The sequence below is a fragment of the Phyllobates terribilis genome, unplaced genomic scaffold, assembly GCF_046119375.1.
Source record: "Phyllobates terribilis strain yellow unplaced genomic scaffold, ASM4611937v1 Scaffold_2__4_contigs__length_985480577, whole genome shotgun sequence".
NCBI lineage: Eukaryota > Metazoa > Chordata > Amphibia > Anura > Dendrobatidae > Phyllobates > Phyllobates terribilis.
In genome coordinates this window covers 616,322,785-616,348,251 of record NW_027362762.1, presented here as the reverse complement: position 1 = coordinate 616,348,251, position 25,467 = coordinate 616,322,785, and the positions used below count along the sequence as shown (strand labels likewise).

The following is a 25,467-nucleotide window of genomic DNA, read 5'->3' as shown; positions in this document are numbered from 1 at the left end:
TCCACTCTTTCCATCTACATAAGGGGTCTGTTGGCTGCGAGAACAATGGCCCAAGGCCCCTGAGATAAGGTCACTGAATGGATTTGATATCTGAGGTTGAACTGATGAGCAAACAAATCACTAACAAAACACAGCAAGCAAATTTCTAACAAAACACAAAAATAAGATCGATGAAAATGGGTGCTCAGTACTGGAATAGTATTTAGTAAGTGGCAAGGTCCTCACAGTTCGGCTCACATTTCTCCTGCGCTCTGCGCTGAGCGCTTACATCGGGGTTTCCTTGTAAATATCTGAAATACGTGATTTAAACGGAACCCCCAGCAGAAGATTCCCTGTAATGAGGCATCGTGGACGCCGGCCTGTGATCCCACGGTGTCCGTCATTTTATTAGGGTGCATAAAAGTGCCGTCAGCCAGTTTTGTGAACTTCTGAAAAAAAGGACACTGCTAAACAAAGGCCAGATGGAGTCCAGAGTAACTCTGCTGCCTCATTATAGTGAATGGATCCCTCGGGATAGGGTTGTGTTAGGATTAGGGTTGTGTTAGGGTTAGGATTAGGGTTGTGTTAGGGTTAGGATTAGGGTTGTGTTAGGGTTAGGATTAGGGTTGTGTTAGGGTTAGGATTAGGGTTGTGTTAGGGTTAGAGTTGTGTAAGGGTTAGTATTTTTTCAAAAGTAAAAAAAAAAAAAAAAAAAAAACAAGAGCTTGACGATATGGCGACTAGTGTTGAGCACAAGTGTTTGCTACTGGAATTTGCATCGTGTGCTAGAGTATGCACAGAGTATCGCGGGTGCTCAAGAGACATGCTCGAGTCCCCGTTCCGCATGTTTCGAGACTGTTATAGGGGATTGCCTGCCATACACGAGCAATCACAGCATGTTTTTTTTGGGGGTGTCTAACAACCGTGAAACATGCAGGGTGGGGATTCGAGCATGTCACTCGAGCACCCACGATCCTTGGTGCATACCTGAGTACCCGATGCAATCTCAAGTAGACAGCACTTGCGCTCATGACTAATGTTATCAAATTCTGTGTCGTACCTCTGGGTTCAAGATGTTCACTATACCCCTTGATAAAATCCTTGATGAGTCTAGTTTCCAAAATGGGGTCACTAATGGGGAGTTTTCACTGTTTAGGCCCATCAGGGGCCCTCCAAAAGTGACATGGCGTCCGCTCTCGATTCCAGCCAATTTTGCGTTCAAAAAGTCACACAGTGCTCCTTCCATTCTGAACCCTGCCATGCGCCCAAACAGTGGTTTTTCCCAAATATGGGGTATCAACGTACTCAGGAGAAATTGCATAACAATTTTTGGGGTCAATTTTCTCCTCTAACCCTTGTAAACATAAAAAATTTCAGCTAAAAGATAATTTTTGTGGAAAAAGTTTGATTTTTTTTATTTTCACGGCTCTACATTATAAACTTTTGTGGACCACTTGGGGGTTCACAGTGCTCACCACACATCTAGATAAGTTTCTTAAGGGGTCTAGTTTCCAAAATGGGGTCACTTGTGGGGGGTTTCAACTGTTTAGGCACATCAAGGGCTACCCAGCCACATCCGGGAGCAATTCGCCTGCGCACAAGTTTCCTGCTCCACAAGGCTACACAGACGGCAGGAAGAAGAGCGACTTCCGTACAGGGTAAGTTGCGCAGGATTTGGCCGGGAACTGCACATCACAGGGCCCTATGAAGTGCAGGGGAGGGGGAATGTGGAAATGAAACTAATATTTCTTTGCGTTCCCTGGACACGAAGCTTGCCAAAACTAATTTAATAAAAAGCTATTACAAAGCAAGCAGACCTCTAATATGGGCCATACAGGTAAGTAAAGATTCACATTTCTATCACCTGTATTGCCATATTAGAGGTCTGATAGGAAGTTATAAGGGTTAAAGGGAATCTGTCACCCCCTTGTGACCTAACAAAAAAAAATTTTGGTTTCAAAATTGTGCTGATGTAAAGTAGACATGTGGGAAATGTTATTTATTAACTATTTTGTGTGACATATCTCTCTGATTTAAGGCCATAAAAATTCAAAGTTTGAAAACTGCGAATTTTTCCACATTTTTGCCAAATTTCCAATTTTTTCACAATAAATTTTACCACTATTATGAAATACAATATGTCACGAAAAACAGTCTCAGAATCAGTGGGATCCGTTGAAGCGTTCCAGAGTTATTACCTCAAAGTGACAGTGGTCAGAATTGTAAAAATTGGCCTGGTCTTTAACCCCTTTACCCCCGAAGGTGTGGTTTGCATGTTAAATGGAAATAATGTAAAATTGTTTTTTTTTTAATAACTATCAATCTCTCACATCATTCTGGACGTTGTTTAAGTTCATTGAGGTTTGTTTCCATTACTTTATGCTGCAAACCTCGAGTACCACTACAGTACTGAATTTGGTAGGGGTCTGGTCTTTGACTGGGCCACTGCAACACCTTAATCATTTTCCTTATCTGCCATTATGATGTAGATTTGCTGGTGTGCTTTGGATCATTGTCCTAAGGCATGACCCAACTTCAGCCAATCTTTTGCTTTTGGATAGATACATTTGACTCTAGAATACTCGTGATATACAGAAGAGTTCACTGTTAACTCAATAACTGCAAGGTGTCCAAGTCTTGTGGCTGGAAAAGTAACTCAAAATCACCACACGTCAATCACAGTGCTTGACAGTTGGTATGAGGTGTTAGTGGATTTCACCAAACGTGGTGCAGGGCATCATGGCCAATTATCTATACTATGGTATTGTCTGTCCAAAAGGACATTGTTCCAGAAGTCTTGTTTTGTCAATTGCAACTTTAAAAATGTCAGCATGGCTGCCATGTTCTTTTTAAACAGAGGAAGCTTTCTCCTGGCAGCCTTTCCAAAAAACGCCATACATGTTTAGTAGGGAATTTTAAACTTAAAAGCCACTACTATTTAAATTTCAAAGTTACAACTGTAACATCCCTGGCGGCGTGCTGGCATGGCTCATCACCTCCCACCATGCAAGACCGCCATCTTACCTATCAGTCCAGGCTGCACACTTTGCGCCAGTACCTGCTGTGTGCATGTCTCTTGTCTGATTGCTTAGGGCGGCGGCGCGGTTACTGCCTGATTCTTATAGTAACAGTGTGCACACTCCTAATGCCTCCCCAGCCTATTGCTGTGAGTCACTGGATACTTAAACCCCCTCCACCCAGTAGGAGGTGCCTGAGCAACACTTTCTTTCAGTGTGTTCTGTGCAACTGAGTTGCCAGGTCCTGTCCTGTATCTTGTCTGTTTCCACCACCCTGGGGGCTGTATACCTAGGCCCGTTATATGTATCTGTAACTTCTAGTCTGTTTCCACCACCCTGGGGGCTGAGTTCCCAGGCTCGCTCCTGTATCTTTTTTCGGGTTCAGTTCCTGTCTGAACTGTGTCCTAGCCCATTACCTGTTTGTCTCTATGTCCGTACCTGCCTTTTCCTGCAGTGTCTGAACCTGCACCTAACTCCAACTCATTGTCTCTGTACTTCGGTTTGTGAGTTTTGTGTCCACTCGCTACTTCATTGTAAGTACCTTGTGTGTATCTGGTTCTGCTCGTTCTGTTTCCCGGCCTCTGTATCTACCTCCTGTGTTCTAACTATCTTCCTGTATTTTCCAGTCTGTTTCATGTGAACAGATCCCTGTCCTGTCTGCCTGCACCTTCTGCTCTGTTCTGCTCTGCTTGTCCACCGCACCTGCGGTTTCGCTCTTGTCTGCTTGTCCACCGCATCTGCGGTTTCGCTCTGCTTTGCTTGTCCACCGCATCTGCGGTTTCGCTCTGCTTGTTCACCGCACCTGCGGTTTCGCTCTGCTTGTCCACAGCACCTGCGGTTTCGCTCTGCTCTGCTTGTCCACAGCACCTGTGGTTTCACTCCGCTCTGCTTGTCCACCGCACCCGCGGCTCTGTTCCTGTATCCCAGTCTGTACTGGTCCCCATCCAGCCTGCGTTCCTACCTGCCAGTATCTGCCAGTCTGCATACCAGCCGTGCCTGCCAGTACCCGCCTGTCTGCATACCAGACGTGCCTGCCAGTACCCGCCTGTCTGCATACCAGACGTGCCTGCCAGTACCCACCTGTCTGCATACCAGCTGTGCCTGCATGTTCCTGCATTCCCCGGTGTGGGTCAACAGCTGTGACCGGGGTCTGACCTGGAGTAGCACCTGGTCCCTCTGCTCGGTTCCTCCCTGGTTCACGGAGTCGACTGAGCTGCCGTGCGACCTTGGTCGGACCAAGTTGATACTTAGTCACGCCCCTCCACGCCAGTTAGTTCGGGCGTGTGCGTAACAACAACTAATCGTGTAATAGACAGGATTAGTAGTAACACATCAATCCACTTTTGGAAAGCTCTAATGGACTTAACAGCTGACAAAAGTAAGTAGGATAAAAGTCCGAAATTTCAAAAAAATCCAGCATCGACGATACAAACTTTCTTGCTTTATTATGGCTTGCAACATATAATTAATGGTGCAGCACACAATAAAACAGTGATCACAGCTTTGACACATCTAACAACATGTTTGGAGCATCTCATAAGCTCTTAAAGGGGTTGTTCACTACTAGGACAACCCCTTCTCGATATGAAGGTTTGTCCCCGTGAAAATAAAAACACTTATACTCCTCTCCCGTGCCGGCGCCATTCCACCGGGTGTTGACGCTCGCGTTCCCAGGGCTCCTGTGCATTATGTTATAACACATGAGCCCTGTGCCCAATCAGCGTTGGCGCCACTGTCTCTGCCTACGAACGTATTAGCAATCAAGAGGAAGTGAGTGGCCAGCCATGGCTCTCACTTCCTCTTGATTACTGGGGGCGTGGGGGAGAGGGGAGGGGACTGCAGTAAAGTTGCGACAAATGTTGCGACTTTTATAATAAGTCACAATTTATGAATCAGGTTAAAACATCTAGTATTGCTAGACTCCGCCAACAAAGAAGGAAAAAAAAAACATAGGCGAGCACATATAAAGTCGATTTAAAAAAAAGACACACCCCTAAGGCTATGTGACTGTTCTTAAAAGCACTGAGTGTGCCAGTGTATCAGCAACAAAGCTGTTCACTAGTAATATATCATGAGCTGCAGTCATGATGAGTAAATGTATATTATATAGATAGGTAAAACCTGAACTTTTTGCACTTTGAACTAATTGGTGGTTCAGATGTTAGATAGTACTGACGATGATACACTGATGTGGTTTTAGATGTTCGTTCACAATACTTTTAGATGGACAAAATAAAAGTCACATTTTAGCTCGTCCCTATTTTAGGGTTCGTTTACCCTCTGGGTAATTAAGTATTAGTTTAAAAAAAAAAGCGCAAGACACTCAGAACAATACAAAAACCTGACACAAAGTCAATGATGAATCGGGGCCATCTCAGCACGTGTTCCACTTGGATAGAAAGAATACTTTTTTGCAGTTAAGCTTTTTTAGTTTTTACACGAGGTGATTTTATTACCCTCAGTAGATTTGCAAGTGTGGAATTTGTCTATCAATTAAGCATGCATTTGAAATCACTCCTTCACCTCTCAAGATTATGTGCTACGATTAAGTGTGTGAGCTGCTCAAAACATGTTAACAGATCTTGCAAAGCTGCGTTCACAGGTTTATCGCGTGCTGCACGATGGATTATATATTGTAAACTATAAAATAAAGCAAGAAAGTTTTATCCCCGATGCCACTTTTTTGAAGAAGGGTACTTTAAAGGCCTTAGCATGTTAAATGTTAATTTAATCTCATTCTGTTGCTCTGTGCATGATACCTCATATAGCTGAAAGGATGGTCCTATTCTTTATCCACTAAAACTACATTTTCAGCATCACTTTGCTTCTCATCACACCGCTCTCCTGTGTGCTGTTGACTAGCCCCATCACACTGAGTTATCATTAAGCTAATTTAAGTGTAAAATTTACCTTATATTTCTGTGCTCTCTCTGTTCTGGTAAAGTACCCTGCCTGTGTGAATTTTCATCATTGTTAGCGATTTATAGCGGAGCTCAACTCTCCTGCACTCCGCCAAATTGAAGTTTTTAATTATTTGGCAGTGCAGAGTTGTTATTACTGGGAGATAAGTGATGTAAAAATTAAATTGATTAAAATGATGCTGCTGAGAGGTAAATAATATGAAGGTGTAACTGCTGCTCTGATGATGCATATGGCAGAGGACAATTTTACATCACATGCATCAACAGAGCAGTATTTATAATTTCTCATCACTAATGTCTCAGGAACAGGCAATAAATGGCTCCTCTCAGATCTCAGGTACTACCACCGCAGCTTATCTGGTCTAAACTCCGCCTTTCAGTGACATCAGGAAACCAACTGTGCTTGATTGAATGGCCCCATTGGCAACTGAAAGATAACAAGAGCCTGGTGGGGCATCCTTGGGGATGGGGTGGAGGGGAGAGAAGGCCATGTGCAAAACAGTCAGATTTTTTTATAGTTTATATTGGCAAAAATGAATAAATATATATTGTTATAAAGATCACATTTGATTAGCAGCACCTGGCTGCTACTTTCAGTCTCAATTCCTGTGGAAGTAGTAAAGGTGTTTTTCACACCGCTGCTGAAATTTGACAGCAATTTACTTTTTTGAGCATCTTATAAAATCCTTCTTGACAGCATTCAGTCAATCCCCCCCCCACCAAAGATCTGTCCTCCTTTTTCCCTGTATGTCTGCAGCATACATAGAGTATTGTTGAAGAGATCATCTCTGGCTTATCTAAGCACAGATATTACTCTTTGAAGAGCTCCCCCAGGTTGACTTTAAAGTAGTAGGTCATGGCAAAAATTCTAGGCGGCTGTTTTTATGGCATGTCTTATATAGGAGAACCCTAACCTAAATGCTCCCTCCCACACAAGACTATATACTTACCCTTCACGCTCCTGGTTCTCACTTCATCCATATGCATTTATCAATTTTCAACCAAAATAGCGACTAAAGTTTTGTGAGTTTACCATTCGATTCTATTAAAGTGCAAAGGTAAGTCATATCCTTTAAATAGGGTATGCTACTCATTAAATACCCATCCAGTTAGCAAATGGTTCTGCAACTATGAAGGTTTCTCCCTGTACAGACCCATTATTATGAATAGTGTCAGGGATTTATCACAAATATCACAGCCCGGGAAGGTCACTCAGAACCACCAGCTGTGATCTCTTGAGCGAACAGCTCTCTGCAGCCCCATATAATTTATTTTATTTCTTTTACTCACTTATATGGCACTATTTATTCCACAGCGCTTTACAGACATTATGGGCACTGTCCCCAACGGGGCTCACAATCTAAATTCCCTATCTGTATGTCTTTGGAGTATGGGAGAAAACAGGAGAACCCGGAGGAAACCCATGCAAACACAGGGAGAACATACAAACTCTTTGCAGATGTTGTCCTTGGTGGAATTTGAACTTAGGACCCCAGCGCTGCAAAGCTACAGTGCTAACCACTGAGCCACCGTGCTGCCCTCATCCGGACAATTAAACGACTGTCCGACGATCAACGAAGGAGGCCACAGGCTGTTCATACTAACAGGCCGGTTATCGGAAAACTAAACAGTGAGCATATGGTATATACACCTCCGGATTCAAACACATGGAATATGTACAATATAGACCAAAAGTTTGGACACACCTTCTCATTTAAAGATTTTTCTGTATTTTCATGACTATGAAAATTGTACATTCACACTGAAGACATCAAAACTAGGAATTAACACATGTGGTATTATACACTTAACAAAAAAGTGTAAAACAACTGAAAATATGTCTTATATTCTAGGTTCTTCAAAGTAGCCACCTTTTGCTTTGATGACTGCTTTGCACACTCTTGGCATTTTCTTGATGAGCTCGTGAGGGCTCGTGGATCGAGATAAAAGAACAGCCCAAAATTTAATTATATATTTGATCGCCTTTAGGGCACACTAGACAAACACTATATACATAAGGGTTATACATACACAATGGTCAGAGTTGCAAGCACAATGGTAGGGGTACAAAAGATATAAAGCAGTTATTACGAGTCAGTTACTGATCAGATGGACGACCTGGCTTTCAGGGAAAGGGCAGCCACATGGAAGGCTTGCGGGCCCTCTCTTTGTTGTTGCCGGACTTTTCCCCCCACGACATGACGTCACGACCTCCTAAGGAAAAAAAGACACTGGACTTTCGCTGCGGGGACCTTTAAACTCTCTGCGTTACTCACACTACTGCACCCTGGTTGAGCCAAAGTCTCCACCCTTGGTCTAAACAACCAAAAACTACAATGGGCTATAACTCCTTACTGGACAGTCCTAGGGAGCTCGCTTCTGGTGTCATCGGACCCAGCCGGGCCCCAGCTACACATGGATACTAAGCACCAGGGCCCTAGGGGCCCCCGCAAGGCTGTGCCGGGTATCTCCCTTTCTGTACACGATGGACTGTGTGGAAAGCTTGGGTGACATTCCCCATTCTCTTAGGATTCCAAAGATCTAGTTGGTTTGTCACTGGGATGTATCGTATTCCCATAACACGATGTTGAATTATCTTGTCTTACACAAAAGAGCACATGGCCTGGGGAAAGGGTCTTCCTGTGCCACTTAGCCCCTGCTTCTCAGCCCCCTCCCTTCTGCTTGCTGGAAAAGGTGTTGAATTACACTGTGCATTGAAGTTCTCTATAAAAGCAGCCAGACAGTGCACATTGATTGTCAGGGGATTATCTTGAATATTCTTCACAGGGGCCGTTCAGCAAAAGGGATACATGCATGCACGATATGCCTCTCTCTACTGGAACAAAGATCATAACTCGGCTTGATCTTTTATCAGTCCCTGAGTTCCATCCACACACCCTCCCCGTGATGACCTCACGTGGGTAGGGTCGTGGGCTGTCCTCAGCCCTTCAGGATTTTATGAAATCCCAACTTATGCGATAACTTATCACCAGATGATCGCAGAAGTTCGAGATTGGCCCGATATTTTCCATCTGGATTTTATCTTTACTTTTACAACAACTATGCCATGTTTATGATCTGTTATCTGGCCACTGTGGATTTGCGACTCATTGGCAGGTGTTACAGTTATGAAAAATTATGAGTCTTCTTCCCCTGTTAGCCCTGCTGCTAAAAATAGGTCTCATCACAATCGGATTTATACAAATTTCGATATTCAATATTTTCTTTCGGAGACATTAATAATGTTGCAGGTACAATACTTGTAAATTATTTCCCTTGAAAGGACAATGTATTTTCCGCAGATAAAATGTTTCTTACACTGCCCTGCTTATGTATAAACACATGTACCCTTTTGTTGTCCAACTCTTTGAAAAGAGTTCTCCTGTCTACTTTAAACCTCTTTGTCTTGCTCACAAAAAGGCATCTTTTTTCAGTCATCTGAGCATCAAAAGGACTTCATGCATTTTAGCTAAGATGGTTCACATCTAAGAGACTTAAGCCTGTCAGCTATTGTGTGGTGCTGCACTCTATGTGTCAGGAAAAAGGAGGGGGGGATTTGAGTGACCGCAGAGATTTTTAATATTTCCTATGACATCTATTTTCTATGACAATTAGTATTTATATTTAACTGTGTGTACTGTCTCATTAACAGGGTAGATATAACGCAAAGTGTGACTGGGTGAGAAGGCTAAAAATAGTGGTTCCTTGTAAATGGAGCAAGTTCACAGGGTTATCTAAAGGACCAGAAGTGTAGTGACATAATAGGTCAATCCCTACAATTATGTGTTTCTAAACTTCCCTGTCTCACCTTGCTGGTCTCCGGTACGTCCTGTGTGCAGAATCTCCTGTACATCCTATATGATCCTGTTTTTACCTGAAACTCCTATTTGTATAAAATGGCAGACCAAGAGGCACACACAGACCCATAAAGGGAAATGTAGGTTGCCCATAAGATGGCATTAGGACACTTTCACACTGAGTTTATCCTATATGCTTACAGTTCCCAACATATAATGTTACACTTACCCAACGCATTCATTTGGCAGTGTATGTCAGATACACAGTTTTATTTTTTTGCTTTATGGAATAGTGTTGCCAATTTAGACTTTTATTAAAAAAAACAAAAAACAAAAAAACTTACAAATCTCCATGCAGAGATATCCATTAAAATTACACATTATACTTGTCTTTACTATGGGAGTTTTTGGATGTTGAATACTGTTCGGATTAACATGTACTGTATGTCTAAGGTTTCTATTGAGGAACCCTCCTAACAAACCACAGGTGGGCACTGCAAAAGACAGAATGAAAAGAGTGTAGGGTGAGCCACTTTTAAAAGAAGAAAAAGCTGAGATGGCAAACAACCTATGAAGCGAAACAGATATACACAGAGTCGTGTAGCTGGGAGAGCAGGGATCTGGCTGTCAGACAGCCGGAGTCCCTGTAGAGAAGGTATACACAGTTTATTACCATCTCTGCCTTCTCTATCACTGTATACACAGTGCTAAGCAAGCACTTTACATGCAGTATTAGTAAGCACTGACTGCACTTCTTCTTCCATACACATTGTTCATGTGATCGCTGTGTATAGGGAGAGAGCTGATGGGTCATGGGAGACAAATACAGCCCTTCTATGCTACCAAGAGGCTGCATTTCAACAGTAACTGAGAAGATAACAGTGACATAAAAATGATGCTCCCTAAAAAAAAGCTTACCTGAATGAGAGAAAAAAATGTACAATTCTTTAAAACACATGTAAAAAAAAAACTTGAAGATGTGCCTGGTCAGAAATGGGGGTTAATGGCCTGGCCCGGTCTTAAACTGTTTAAGGACTAAATCTAACACACACAACATTAAACCAAGTCAACACACCCAACCTAGCTATGCCAAACTATTTTAAAATTTTGGAGCAACTGAATGCTAGCCCGTTTTCAATTTCCTATAGGTGGATATGGCAACAGCACCTCCAAGAGCAGTAATATCCACAGAATATCCACAGAGTCTCCTGTTACTGCCCAAATTAGTTCCACAATCCGGTTCATACTCAGCTTCGCCACGTTAGTATGCGGCTTCTGTGAAGTTATGCAGATTAAAGTACAGGGACCAGAAACCTGCCGCACAATTGTTGTTCTGACATTTTAAATCCCAGCATTCATTGACAGTCATATCTAAAGCGGAGAGTTGTGTCACACACTACGCTGACCCATGACAGAAGATGCATTTGAACACCATACTGTGGCTCCAGTGTGTCAATCAGGAACTGTGTAATGGGGGAAGAGTGAATTAAGCTTCTGTCAAATGACTAAAGACTGATAACTATTTTTAACTGACCTGTTTTGTGACTGTGCTCTCGGTGGTAACCGGACTGTGTCATCATCACTATCTGCTTCATGGTGCTCAGAAATTACAGAAAGAGGCTCTGTTTGCGGAAGATTTTGAGAAGTTTCCGGTTGAACTTCTGCATCTAATGTTGCATTTGGGGGCCTTTGGTTTTCATGATGATCATCTTCACTCTGTGCTGCAGCTACAGAAAAGTTGTAAAAAATAAATGTAAATATAATATAACGTTAGAATTCGGGCACAGACAGTTAAAAGTGCAGCTTAAGTCTGGACAAACCCCAAATATAGTAAGTGTCCTCAATAAACTTGTTAGTATTTATCATTTACATTCAGTACTCACAAATGTTAAGGATATTTGGCTTTCGGGTAAAAATTATGGAAAACTTAAAAAGTTCACACTAACATCAAATACAGCTTGACAATGATGTCTCATGCTGTTTACAAGTCGAGTTATTGTCTGCTGAGGCATGGCATCTCACTCTTCTTGAAAGGCGGCCCTCAGGTCATTGAGGTTCTGGAGTAGAGAGTTAAGAGCCTCTACACTGTGACTAAGCTAATCCCCTAGGTTTTCTATGGGATTCAGATCTGGAGAAAGTGCAGGCCACTCCATTTGAGGTACCCCAGTCCCCAGCAACCGTTTCATAATTATGTGACCTTGATGAGCTGGAGCATTGTCATCCATGAAGATGAAATTAGGCCAGTGTTGTTCATGCAGAGGCACAATGACTGGATTAATGATGTTATTCAAGTAGCAGGGAGTAGTCACTGTACCATTCACAAAGTGTAGGGCACTTCTGTATTGACTAGACACACCTACCCACACTAACACGACCGCCATCAAAGGCTCGTCTGGTGATAACAGTGGCTGATGCATAGCGCTCTCCGTGACGTCTCCAACGTCGTTGCTGGCCATAATTTCTGCTCAGCGTGAAGGGACTTTCATCAGTGAAAAGCAATGACGCCCACTGGTCCCTCATCCAGTGTAGAAACGCCTTTGCCTGGTGGTGTGGTCAGGTACCCTTGCAAGTAGTGTAACGCGCAGACCACAATGAGGTAAATGGTTTGAAATGGTTTGATGTGACACTTGGTTGCCTCTCACCACCCTTAAATGTGCCTGGAGTTGTGTGGTATTCATTATTTGGTTACGAAGGGTATTGTTTACAATGAAGCAGTCATCAGTGAGGGATGAGGCCAAAGGATGTCCACTTCTATGCCTTTCTGTGACTCTTCCAGTCTGTATCTCTGTTGCAACCTGCTGATGACACTGACACTCTAAGCTCAGTGGCATTTCCATCTGAAAACATCCTGCTTGAAGCCTCGCAATGGCGAGGTACTGTTCATTAATTGTTAGGTGTCGTCTTGGTCTCAATGTCTAAATGTGAACAGCATGATGAGGAGGACTGTTTAAATACCAATTCTAATTGAAATCCGAAATTTATTGGGCGATTCATGGATCAAACACCTGCTGTGAATTTTGCCATTAAGCTCCTTGTGTGAACAGCAAGTTGTGCAAAAAGCACTTAAACTCTGATAATTTGGATATGTTCATTCAGAAGTTTAGAGACGGTCACATTAAGTTCACCTGAAAAGGTTAGAGTGCACTTCAGGATCATCTTGAAATTTCACCTGAAAGCCAAATAGCCCTAACTTTTTGTGAGTCGTGTAGTTCACAGTAAATCCTTTTGCGGTTTCTAAAATTTTCACACTTTTAAACAAATACTAATAAGACCTGAATTATAAAATAAAGAAATCATATAATACCCACCTAATATGCCACCTATCACTTGGACAGTCATGGGCGCTTTCAGGCAACATTGCACAAAAGAGTAGATACCTAAAAATGTATGTTTGTGGCTCGAGGTCTTAAAGGATCATTGATTCCTACAAATACCCCGCCTCTCCAAGTCAAATGTGCCTAAATGTTGACAGTACTCTTTCTATTAAATTTATATAAAAAAAGGGAGACTTAACCCTATAATCTCCATGGAATTATTAATTTTTGAGCTTTTGTTTTTTTTTCCTCCCCTTGTTCAAAGAGCGATCATTTTTTTTATTTTTCTGTCAATATAACCTTATCAAGGATTGGTGGGTTGAGTTGTAGTTTTGATTTATGCCATTAATTTTTCTATAAACTGCATCAAATCCAATAGATATCCGAGGCACCATATTGATACTTGTAAAAATCCAATCTTTGCTCCAAAACATTTACAACACTACAGCAGCGAGGAGACAAAAATAGAGCAATGTTTCGGCCAAATGGCATTTCTCAAGCCTAAAATACAGTCACAAAACACAAACATAGAAACAAAGTTTTATATCACACAAGATTAATGGGCTTCATCTTTTCCGCCTCCTCAGGGCCCATCCCTGTAGTCATAGTAACCATCTAGTGTATCAAATAAACAGTAATGTATTTGTTGAATTATTTTTTTCCAAACAATTTACTAGAAAATGAGAAAAAAAATCCAAATGCAATACAATTGCGAAAAGAGTTCTTTATTATAAAGAAACTAGCATAAATAAAAAAAAAAATCACTGGGCATGAATCATTTTATCAAAGATTCAAAAATGGAGCAAAGCCACCTGTGATCTCACAATTTAACTCAACTTGACAGGATAAGGGATATCCAAATGATCTCTAGGGGTCCAGCAGCTGGGCCCCCTACCGATACCAAGAGATTGTGCCATCTGGATGGCACAGAATTTTTGCATGTGCATTGTGCACCTCCGCTCTATTCATTATCTATGGAACTGCCTGAAACTGATGAGCACAGAACTCTGCTATCTTTGGATGTCCCATACAGAATGAATGTAGTGGAAATCCCAATACTCGTAGTCCGCAGCATTTAAAACAGGAATATGCAGGCCTATGCTCTCAGAATCGAAGAACCCTAGCTATCTCTGGGACCCCTAGCAATCAATAAGTTATCCTTTTATCATTAAAGACAACCTGTCAACACGATTTTGTAATTTAAAGCAAAGACATGGCTGTAATACTGATTAAATTGATACTTTTGGTGAAGAAATCCATTTTGTCGTTCTTTCTTATGGTAACTTTCTGTTACGGATCCGGATGGTGGAACCTCTGTGCTGCGGTGCAAGGAGGGACCCAGAGGGGCATAACTAAGTATCAACTCGGACCGACCCAGGTCGTACGGCGGCTAACGACTCCGTGACCAGGTAGGGACCGAGCAGAGGGACCAGGTGCTACTCTGGGGGCGACCTTGTAAGAGAGCAGGTGACTCCCACGGGTCAGATGACTGAGACTGACCGATACTGCAGATGGGCACAGCAGGCAAGCTGACGAGAGATCCGGGTAGATGAACTGGCAGAGACAGCAGGCGACAGGCGGGAGCCTCTAGGTAGGCTGTTAGGTGGTCACAGCAAGTGACGGGCAGGAGCCTCTAGGTAGGCAGACAGGTGGTCACGGCAAGTGACAGGCAGGAGCCTCCAGGTAGGCAGACAGGTGGTCACGGCAAGTGACGGGCAGGAGCCTCCAGGTAGGCAGACAGGTGGTCAGGGCAAGTGACGGGCAGGAGCCTCCAGGTAGGCGGACAGGTAACAGGCAGGTGCTTCCAGGTAAGCAGGCGGGTGAGGCCCATAGACAGCCTGGCGGACTGAATGGAAGACAGACTGTCGGGCAGGAGAGTAGTAAGGCTGGCGGACAGGACTGATAGTCAGGCTGGCGGGCAGGACTAGTAGTCAAGCTAGCAGCGGGACCTGAGGGCTGAAGCAGAGGTTAGAACACTGTGCTACAACTATTGCTCGGGCACCTCCATATTGGAGGAGGTGCCTAATATATGGGAGGACCTCCGGCAATTGGCCGGGGACTCCTTAGGGCAGCGCGCGCGGCCCCTTTAAGATGGGAGGGAGACTACAACTCCTCTTCATCCCGGCTAACACGTGGTGAAAAAAAGAAATTAAAAAGTTACAAATATAAAAAAAACCTGTATACTCACCTCTCTGGTCTTCTCCCGGCCGCATCCTCTCTCTTCAGCGTCCCGCGGTGTACTTGCAGGACCTGCGGTGACGTCATTTAGTCAGCTGATGGTCACGCGGTCAGGTGATGGTCGCATGACCATCAGCTGACTAAATGACGTCACCGCAGGTCCTGCCAGTACACCGCGGGACGCCAAGGGGAGAGGATCGCCGCCGGGAGGAGACTGGAGAGGTGAGTATACATTTTTTTTTTATTTTTAACTTTTTAATTCTTTTTTTTTTATTACAGATGCAGCATTTAAAGCATCTAAGTTGGTTCACACAATATAAATCCATGCCGGTTGCATGGATTTATATTGTGTGACCAACTGGTCAAGCACTTTTCCAAGTGATTCTCAAAATCGCTTGGAAAAGTGCTTGAAAACATTCATGTAAAAACGCTGAAAAAACGCTCCTCTCTGGCAGAAAAAACGCATGTATATCTGCATGCGTTTTATTCTGCCAGAGAGAGGCAAAAACGCTCTGCAGCAAATCTGCTACGTGGGCACATAGCCTTAGGGTCCCTCAAGGCTCCGTGTTCGGCCCCCTTCTCTTCTCTCTAAACTCTAACCCTCTTGGACAAACCATCAGCAAATTTGGTTTCCAGTATCATCTCCATGCTGATGACACCCAATTATACACCTTTTCCCCTGACATCGCCCCCACCTTAAAAAAAATACCAGGGACTGGGCCTGGCTGGGATGCACATAGAGCAAGACGTGTTTCCCTGCGCTCTGCAGCTAAGAGGCTCGGACAAAGCATTTTAATGCCTTTTAAGAGAATCCTCTCAGATTTAAAAGCATCTGACAACACTAAAAATAAGTTTGCTCCTTTACATTTAACGGACACCGAAGAAGAGTCAAGACTCCTCGCCAAATCCAACGGCATTCAAACAAAAACCTAGGTTGGAAGTACAAAGTCCTCCCATCACTCCATATACAGAAACATCTGCTCAGATTATAAATATGGACTTCCAGAATATTCATACAGAAGATCCTCCAATTACTTTATCCCCTTCTGAAAACTATATTTGTAATTGTTTTAGATCTATGATCTCCCAAATGGACATCAACCTAAACAAAATGTTTGACACCCTGCAAAATTCCCTAACAGAAATTAAACAAAAAGTGGACATCACAGAAAAAAGGGTGGAGGACCTACAGGTGCATCTCACTAAATTAGAATATCATAAAAAAGTTGATTTATTTCAGCTTTTCAATACAAAAAATGTAACTTATACATTATATAGAGTCATTATAAACAGAGTGATCTATTTCAAGTGTTTATTTCTGTTTATGTTGATGATTCTGGCTTACAGCCAATGAAAACACAAAAGTCATTATCTCAGTAAATTACAATAATTAACAAAAAACACCTGCAAAGGCTTCCTATGCATTTAAAAAGGTCCCTTAGTCTGTTTTAGTAGGCTCCACAATCATGGGGAAGACTGCTGACTTGACAGATGTCCAGAAGGCAGTCATTGACCCTAAATAAATGCAAAGTAAATTTTGCATTTCATTTGGAAATCAAGGTCCCAGAGTCTGGAGGAAGAGTGGAGAGACACACAATCCAAGCTGCTTGAGGTCTAGTGTGAAGTTCCCACAATCAGTGATGGTTTGGGGAGCCATGTCATCTGCTGGTGTAGGTCCATTGTGTTTTATCAAGTCCAAAGTCAGCGCAGCCGTCTACCAGGAAATTTTAGAGCACTTCATGCTTTCCTCTGCCGACAAGCTTTTTGGAGATGGAAATTTCATTCTCCAGCAGGACTTGGCACCTGTCCACACTGCCAAACAGTCCACACCTGGTTTAAAAACAACAGTATCACTGTTCTTGATTGGCCAGCAAACTCACCTGACTTTAACCCCATAGACAATTTATGGGGTATTGTCAAGAGGAAGATGAGAGACACCAGACCCAACAATGCAGACTAGCTGAAGGCTGCTATCAAAGCACCCTGGGCTTCCATAACACCTCAGCAGAGCCACAGGCTGATCGCCTCCATGCCACGCCGCATTGATGCAGTAATTGATGCAAAAGGAGCCCCAACCAAGTACTGAGTGCATTTACTGAACATACATTTCAATAGGCCAACATTTCGGATTTTAAAAACATTTTTCAAGCTGTTATAAAGTATTCTAATTTACTGAGATAATGACTTTTGTGTTTTCACTCTGTTTGTAATGACTATATAATATCTGAGTTTCACTTTTTGTATTAAAGAACTGAAATAAATCACCTTTTTGATGATATTCTAATCTAGTGAGAGATGCACCAGTATCTTCAAGACAGGAAAATTTGGAGGAGTCACATTCCCTGTTAAGATCAGTAATAAAAATGCTTATAATCAAAATTACTGACCAGAAGGACAGAGGAAGGAGTAACAATTTAAAGTTTAGGGGGATTCCTGAACATATTCCACTGTTGAACTGTCCTCTTACATCAAAAGTATTTTCCAAAATATCCTTCCTTCTATTCCCAATCTTGAACTCATGTTAGATCGAACCCATAGGCTCCAAAAACCTAAGTCCCTCACCAAAGAAATCCCAAGAGACACTATAACTAAGTTTTCATGTTTCTAGGATATCTTCGAGAACACAAGCAGCTCCCTGCTCCATATGATTCCATAAGGATGTTACCGGATTTTTCCAAGGAAACCCTCAGCTTCAGAAAATGCTTTAATGACATAACTTAAATCCCCAGAAAGAAAAACATTCCATACAGATGGGGTTTCCCAGTTAAGCTTTTGATATTTCTCAACGGAAAGTCCTGTTCAATAATGAATCACAAGGAAGGCTGAACCTTCTTGAAGAATAACAACATCTCTGGAGAAGAAAAAGATCCGACATGACTTTTGGGACCGTTTTCTTAGGCTTAAATTTGGAAGGTTATTCCTAAAGGTCTAGTATACGTTTGCATGTTTAGCAAAAATAAAACATTTTTTCGTCAATAGAACAGGTAACATTACTAAAAACATATTTTACAAATTCCAGGCCTATAGTGCAGTGCACTGCCGAACTTTAATTTCTCCCTTTTTTTTAGGTTAGGTTTTGGGATTTTTTATCCCAACCTTGCCTCTCAGTCAATCTGTGAAGTATCAATGACGGAGTTATCTTTTTCTAGCTTTTTTTCTCTTTTCATTGTTTGTACAAGATAATGTATCTATATAATTATTTATGTAGAACAAATTTTTTTCTTAAAATATTTCAATATTATGTTTGGTTAATATTTTGCTGGTTACTAAAGTAATAAATATTAGTGGTTATCAGGTCTTTAAAATTTTTATCCCTAAATGTCAAGAGACTTAACAGTCCCTTGAAGAGATTCTCCGCATGGAAAGAATCTGTATCATCAAAGGCCGATATTATAGCTTTCCAAAAAAGACAAAATTTACAAATAAAAATCCGCCAAAATTTTTATCACAAATCTTTCCCACATACCTTTAGATCATCCTCTTCTGTTAAAAATGGCAGTGTAGTTACCGCCATAACAGACTCCATTGCTCTCCAATTTTTAAAGAAAGTGATCACTTAAACAGTGGTTAACAAATATGCCCCCAATCAGGGTCAAATTACCAAGTTAAGTAAATTAATGGATAAAAAATACATTTAAAAAAGGAACTCTTATAATCTTAGCAGACTTTAACATTATCCCTAATAGAAGCCTCGACACTACAGCTTCAACTAGAGGAAAAATATCTTGACACTTAATAATTGCCTAACGAAGGAACAACTCTGACGTTTTTCGTTGTCTAAATCCCACCTCCAGGGTATTCACATTTTGCTCTAACCTTCATAGATCTTCCTTGAGGATAGACCTGATCCTCATGAATATTTCATCTATCGAGAAATTCTCAGAAGCAACAATTGGAAACATTACATGGTGTGACAGTCACTGGCAGGGTACTGTGGAGAGAGATGTGTAGCACGGATATGGATAGCGGCAGTGATTGTGCATAGTGAAAAGGTTCCAGGACTCGAGTAGGTTAAGCAGCCATCTTGGTGCTGATTGAACACCTGTAGAAAGGGAGGAACTTAGAGGGTAAAATACATAGCGTTTCAGGGCATTTGTGTGTGTGGTGGGCTGGAGGTGAGATCTCTGAGCTGTTTGTAGAACACAAGCTGGATATATGGAGATTGCAGGTCTCCTGATGCGAATGTCCTTTGTTAAAGGAAATGGACGCTGGACTCTAAGCCAGATGGGCTAAACAGCACTATTGTATGGACTTGTTATTTTATGTTTTACCTTCTGCCGGACTAAGGCTGTATTTACATTTTCTGGTGACGTGATTTATGAGAACTGCAATAAATCAGCCGTACTTTAAATAGAAACAGTTACTGTGTTTGCCTCTTTAAGAAGCCGAGTGAGTTGATCTACTACAATGGTCTGACCATGCCCACATCTCTTGTAAAATTGGAAAGTCATCGCTAAAAAGTCACCCTCGGGAATGGAAGGGCAATTCCTTTATTTTGAATTGCCCTCCCTACAAAAAACTAATAGATGAAGCCATAGACCGCAACTTTAAAGAAGTTGTCCACTACTATAGAACATGCTCCCCATCGATGTAAGCGGTGGAAATAAGACTTTTAGCAAATACTTTGCACTGTCAATTTTGCTTGTGAGAGTTCGCTGATAGCTCACAGGCATCACGCAACCCCGGCTGCAGCCGGCTCTGACATCCGCTGATGTCACGTCAAGTTCCAGCTGTAGCTGTAGCTGGCCGTGACACAGTGACGCACTCCCCGCTGATTGATTGACTGTGATCGGGGTTTTTTCCACCCGCGCGTCACAGCCCAACATCCACTGCACGCTTTCCAATGAATGAAGGAGAGGGAAAGCGAATGGTGGATATTGGGCTGTGAAACGTGGGCGGAGAAACCCCATCCACAGCCCATCAATCAGCGGGGAGCGTGTCACAGTGTCACATCCAGCTACAGCCGCAACTTGACGTGACATCAGTGGATGTCGGAGCCGGCTGCAGCCGGGGTCACGCGATGCCTGTGAGTGGACAGCGATAGCGCCGCCCACAGGAAATATTGACAATGCAAGTATTTGCTAAAGTCTTATTTACACCATTTACATTGATGGGGGGCATGTTCTCTAGTAGTGGACAACTTCTTTAAAGGAAAACTCTACACGTAATATCTCCTCAAACAGCTTGTCGAATGCCCATAAAGCTATTATACGTGGTATTTTAATCCAAACTAACGCTATACACCAAAGAAAAAACAAAAAAATTATAGCGATTTCTAATAAAATTAATATGGGACAAAAAAACAAATCAACAAAATAATCTGTCACCTCATACTCATTCAACCCTTTTGAAAGGAAGATCAGAATTTAAATCCTTGTTACTTAAAGATTATGACAACGATCAATATTTCTAGACAAATTCTATATAATAAATTATATATTATATAATAAAATGTCTAGATTGACAACAGAATAAAATAACAGCGTATTAAATCCAGAGTAAGTGTCATAAAATCAGGCAACTCTCACATTGTCCTTCCTCAAGATCTAGTAAATTCTACTCCACCCTATATAATTTGAAGGATGACCCAATCAGTCATCAACTTAAAATTGAGGATATTTCTTTCTTGTGTTAATCTTCCCCGACTTGATACAAATCAAAGCAACCTTTTAAACCTCCCTTTCAATAAAGAAGAGATTGCATTCGTAATCTCGACATTAATGGATAATAAGGCCCCTAGCCCAGATGGCTATCCGAACAAATATTATACGATTTTTCAACATCATTTTATTTTGCCACTGCTGTCATTATATAGTTCTGCAGCTAACTCTTGTTCTTTCCCAGAGGAATCCCTACATGCCAACATAATTCTCATCCCCACATCAGACAGTAATCCAGAGATGATACAAAATTATCACCCTATCTTTTTACTTTATTTTAACCATGGAGCATTTTGTAGAACTCATCAGATCAAACCAAATCATTAAAGGAAAGGTGCCATAAAGAAAAAAAAAAATTCAACAACTGAAAACATTTAGAGTATTAATGTTTTAATTTTTTTAAAAAATATTATCATTTATTTTTAATTAAGTAAAATATGAAAAATAATTAATTTAAAAAGGTTTGGTATTTCCACTTTTAGGCACTAGGGGGAGCAGCTGCTGAAATTTGCCATAAAAACCTAGTGTACAACTAGCTCACATTATGACTGCAGTAAAATGTGGGCTGAATCTGCTCACATGTGTGTGATGTCACTCCTCTCCTCCCCTTCTGGGTGTTTGTAACAGGATAAGAGGATGAAGTTTAGGATCACAGTATGGAGCCATTTTGTTGGTGACTACCAGTGATACTGACAAGTACATTGTCACCAAGGACAGCCGGCAGCACCGATTCTGTTAGATGGTGCTGCTCGCTGTATCATAAGCTGGGGTTAGATATGCGGATACTCCCGATGGGGAGTGCACTCTACTGTATGGAGGCCGATGGGGAGTGCATTCTACTGTATGGAGGCCGATGGGGAATGCTCTCTACTGTATGGAGGCCTATGAGGAGTGCATTATATTATATGGGATATTTTATATTTTTACTAACAGGGCGATCATCTGCTGAGGATCTCCTACATGTACTATTATGGTGCACCACCGTGGTGACACCACTCCGTCCACTTGAATGGGAGCAGTGGTGTAATGTGTGACCCACACTCAGTCCACCATATTACTACTCCCATAAAAGTGGACCGAGTGGGTTCACACACGACACCATTGCTCCCTTAGAAATGTGTAACCTTGCTCTGTCCACTTCTAAAGGGAGCAGGGGTGTAATAAACGTCCAGTAGATATAGAATTTCACAATAATACATACTACATATAATAAAAGGCACTAAAGGGTGCAAGTTTATGTGGAACTGAAGAGTGTTTACCCTAATAAATGAAAAAAACAGATGTGGGGTCCCCCCCTATTTTTCATAGCCAGGCAAGGTAAAGCAGACAGCTGCAGGCGGATATTATCAGGCTGCAAGGGTTCCTGGTTATTGGGCCCTTCCCAGCCTAAAAATATCAGCCCATGAATATCGCGCATGATGATTGGATTAGATACACCGGTCTGGTGAGTATTGCACATGATGATGGGATTAGACACATTGGTCTGGGGAGTATCGCACATGATGGGAATACATACACCGGTCTGGGGCGTATCACACATGATGGGATTAAATACACAGGTCTGGGGAGTATTGCACATGATGATTGGATTAGATACATCAGTCTAGGGAGTATCGTGCATTTTGTTGGGGATTACCAGTGATATTGACAAGTACAATGTCACTGAGGACAGCCAGCAACTCTGATTCTGATAATTGGTGCTGCTCGCTGTATCAAACTAGGGTTAGATATGTGGAGTGCATCACAAGTACGATACGCTTAGAGTCCAACACACTGGAATTAGATACAGGGCTAAGTGTAGCGCATCACATTATTAGATTAGATATTGAGCTCCTTGAAGAGCATCACACAGGATGGGATTAGATTCACAGTAGCTACCGTATGGGGCAGGGTCACCCATTTCTATAGGAGCAGTGGTGTAATGTGTGATTCCACTCCGTCCACTTCTATGGAAGCATTAGTGTAATGTATGACCCCAGCTCCATCCACTTCTATGGGAGCAGTGGTGTAATGTGTGACCCCGCTCTCCTGGTATATGGAACCATCCTACTTCTATATGGCCCCATCACCCTCTTCCTGGTATATGGCCCCAATCTCCTCCTTGTGGTATACGGCCCCATGCAGCGCTGCATCCTGGTCAGTGTGTTTAGGGCACAGCAGACGGATGATCTCCCTGCTGTGCCCTGAAAAGGTCAGCGGTGATAGCAGCCTGTACTGTAATACTGACAGGCTGAGATCACCGCTGGCTGCTACCGCCGCCACCCCCGCACATGCTCACGACGGGACCTCCGATGCCCGGGACGCACCTGACTGTCATTGCATTGGTATATTTAATGTTGTATTAAAAATAATTGATTATATAATCAATTTTTTTTAATACCAAATTAAAAATCGCGGAACCTTCCCTTTAAAGGCATCCCCTCAGAGAGGAGACCACATAAATTTGGACTCTTTGCAGATGATATTCTATTATGCATAACAGATCCTGTAAATTTGCTTTGTGAGATTTCTACAATTAAATGCTTTTCTTTGGTTTCATTTTACAAAATTAACGAGAATAAGTCAAAGAGCCTGAGTTTTAATGAAGAACTCAAAATTTTTTAAAAAAATGCTAAGAAGGGTAAATTTTCTAATTCTTGGGAAGATTCAAAAATTTAATTTTTAGGGATCAACATTACAAATCCCTCAAGTTGTTTTGTGGTAGAAAATTTATTGGAACTTATTAAAGAAATCCAAAAAATACTTGACAAATAAGACAAAATCCATACATATTGGATGGGTAGAGTAATAGCCTGTAAGAGAATGATCCTCTAAGATATTATATATATTTTTAGATCTATACCCCTCTTGGATTCAGAAACTCCACAGTCAACTTTCTAGATACATATGGCAAAACAAACTTCCAAGAATTGCAAAATAAGTGTTTGCTCTTCTTTATTCACAGGTACAAACAAAAACACTAATAAATTTTCAAGCTTTAAAATCCTCACGGGGGTGGGGACGAGGGAAAGAGCAGTTCTGCCATTCAGGGGGCTGAGCCCAGAGAAGCAGAAGGGACATGTGTTTTTGTAGCAGTCAGGAGGATCAGAAAGACTTTACAAGGAGAATGAGAGACATCCTTCAGGACAGCAGATGATTGCATGCCATTACACAAAGAGACACAGATTTGTATTCTAAGGGTATCGGCCCTGACTGGAAAGATACGGATTTTCTCCAATTGACCATCAGAGACACCATGGATATGTTGTTTGGGGTTGTCAGGAGGGACCCACCGGTCTCCTGCAACCCATGGAGACATTCGGAAAAGCCAAATTGGGACCCACCGGTCATCTGGCCACATGGAAAATCTCAGTGGGGCCAGGTTGGGACCCTCGGGTCTCCTGGCCTTGTACCTCGATGGACTGCTGGCTTCCTAAGCTTGCCGTTACCTTCTCTCTGTGGGGGCCCGCCAGAAGCGGAGGGTGACTGGATGAGGTAGTCAGCCCTGTAAGTCTCAAAAGTTGCAGCTGTTCTATCCGAGGCGGGCGGAGAAGGAAGGGCGAGACTGTGTAACGATGTACCATCTTGGGTATTTTGCTGGGACTGTTGTGTGATTATTAGTGATGAGCGAGCACTAAAATGCTCGGGTACTCGTTGCTCAGGTCGAGCAAATTGAAATGCTCGAGTGCTCGGTTCGAGTAACAAGCCCAATGTAAGTCTACAGGAAACTTGAGCATTTTCCGGCGGTACCCGCTCATCCTCCGGCGGTCTGCAAAGGATTTCTGACTCCCAGGTCAATGCTGTCAACAATGTTGTCAGAGGTATTACGCCACTTTTATGGACTCGCAATAAAACATACAAAAACAAAACCAAAATGGATTTTCCTGGGAAATTTGTTAAGGAACATCCTTTCCAGGGTAATGACTTGAATAGAAGGCAAAAAAAAAATGCTCCTCCACACCTTGGGCTATGTTCACATGTAGCGCTTTTGATGCGTTTTTGCACTTTTGCATTGCTTTCAACCGTGACAAAGGGATTCACCGCGAAACGTCATTTTAACATTTTACAACCATGTCTGGTCATGTGGTGTGTGAAACATCATCAGACACATCCTGTTTCATTTATGAAGGAGGAATTGTGAAAGTCACAAACACTATTTTAACAGCCTTACTATTCTTAAAGGGCCAGCAGTCAGCTATGCTTTGTTGTTCCTATTATTAAACTATTATACTGTTATTGCGAATGCAGTGAATTTGGACGCAACCCAATATCCCTTTTGAAGAGACAGAGGAGGGTCTCAGTAAAAAAAAAATGTTCCCATTATAAAGGAGTGGGTCTCCTATAGTGGTAATGTCCATGCTGTAACTGCAACGGCTGCCAAAATTTTGGAAAAACCCCACTAACAATTTAAAGACACATAGAGCTGGGCCACAGTAACGACATGTTCCCACTAGAAAGTAGAGGGTCTGCTACCCAGTTATAGGGTATGCAGTGAGTCAAACTGCTGCCAAAATTTAGGAAAAATCCTACTAACAATTTAAAGACACATGGAGCTGGGCTACAGTAACGAGTATGACATGTTCCCATTAAAAAGGAGTGGGTCCTCCCATACTATTGGCCTA

At 42.2% G+C, this 25,467-nt stretch overlaps 1 protein-coding gene across 4 annotated transcripts in view; it reads right to left on the bottom strand.

The window, feature by feature from the left end:
- DCAF6 (DDB1 and CUL4 associated factor 6) overlaps positions 1-25,467 on the bottom strand; it is a 287,738-nt gene that overhangs the window by 81,843 nt on the left and 180,428 nt on the right. For all 4 annotated transcript variants that reach the window (XM_073666525.1, XM_073666526.1, XM_073666527.1 and 1 more), the window contains one exon: positions 11,249-11,441. In XM_073666525.1, coding sequence (XP_073522626.1) covers positions 11,249-11,441 — 193 coding nt within the window. The remainder of the gene's footprint in view (positions 1-11,248; positions 11,442-25,467) is intronic.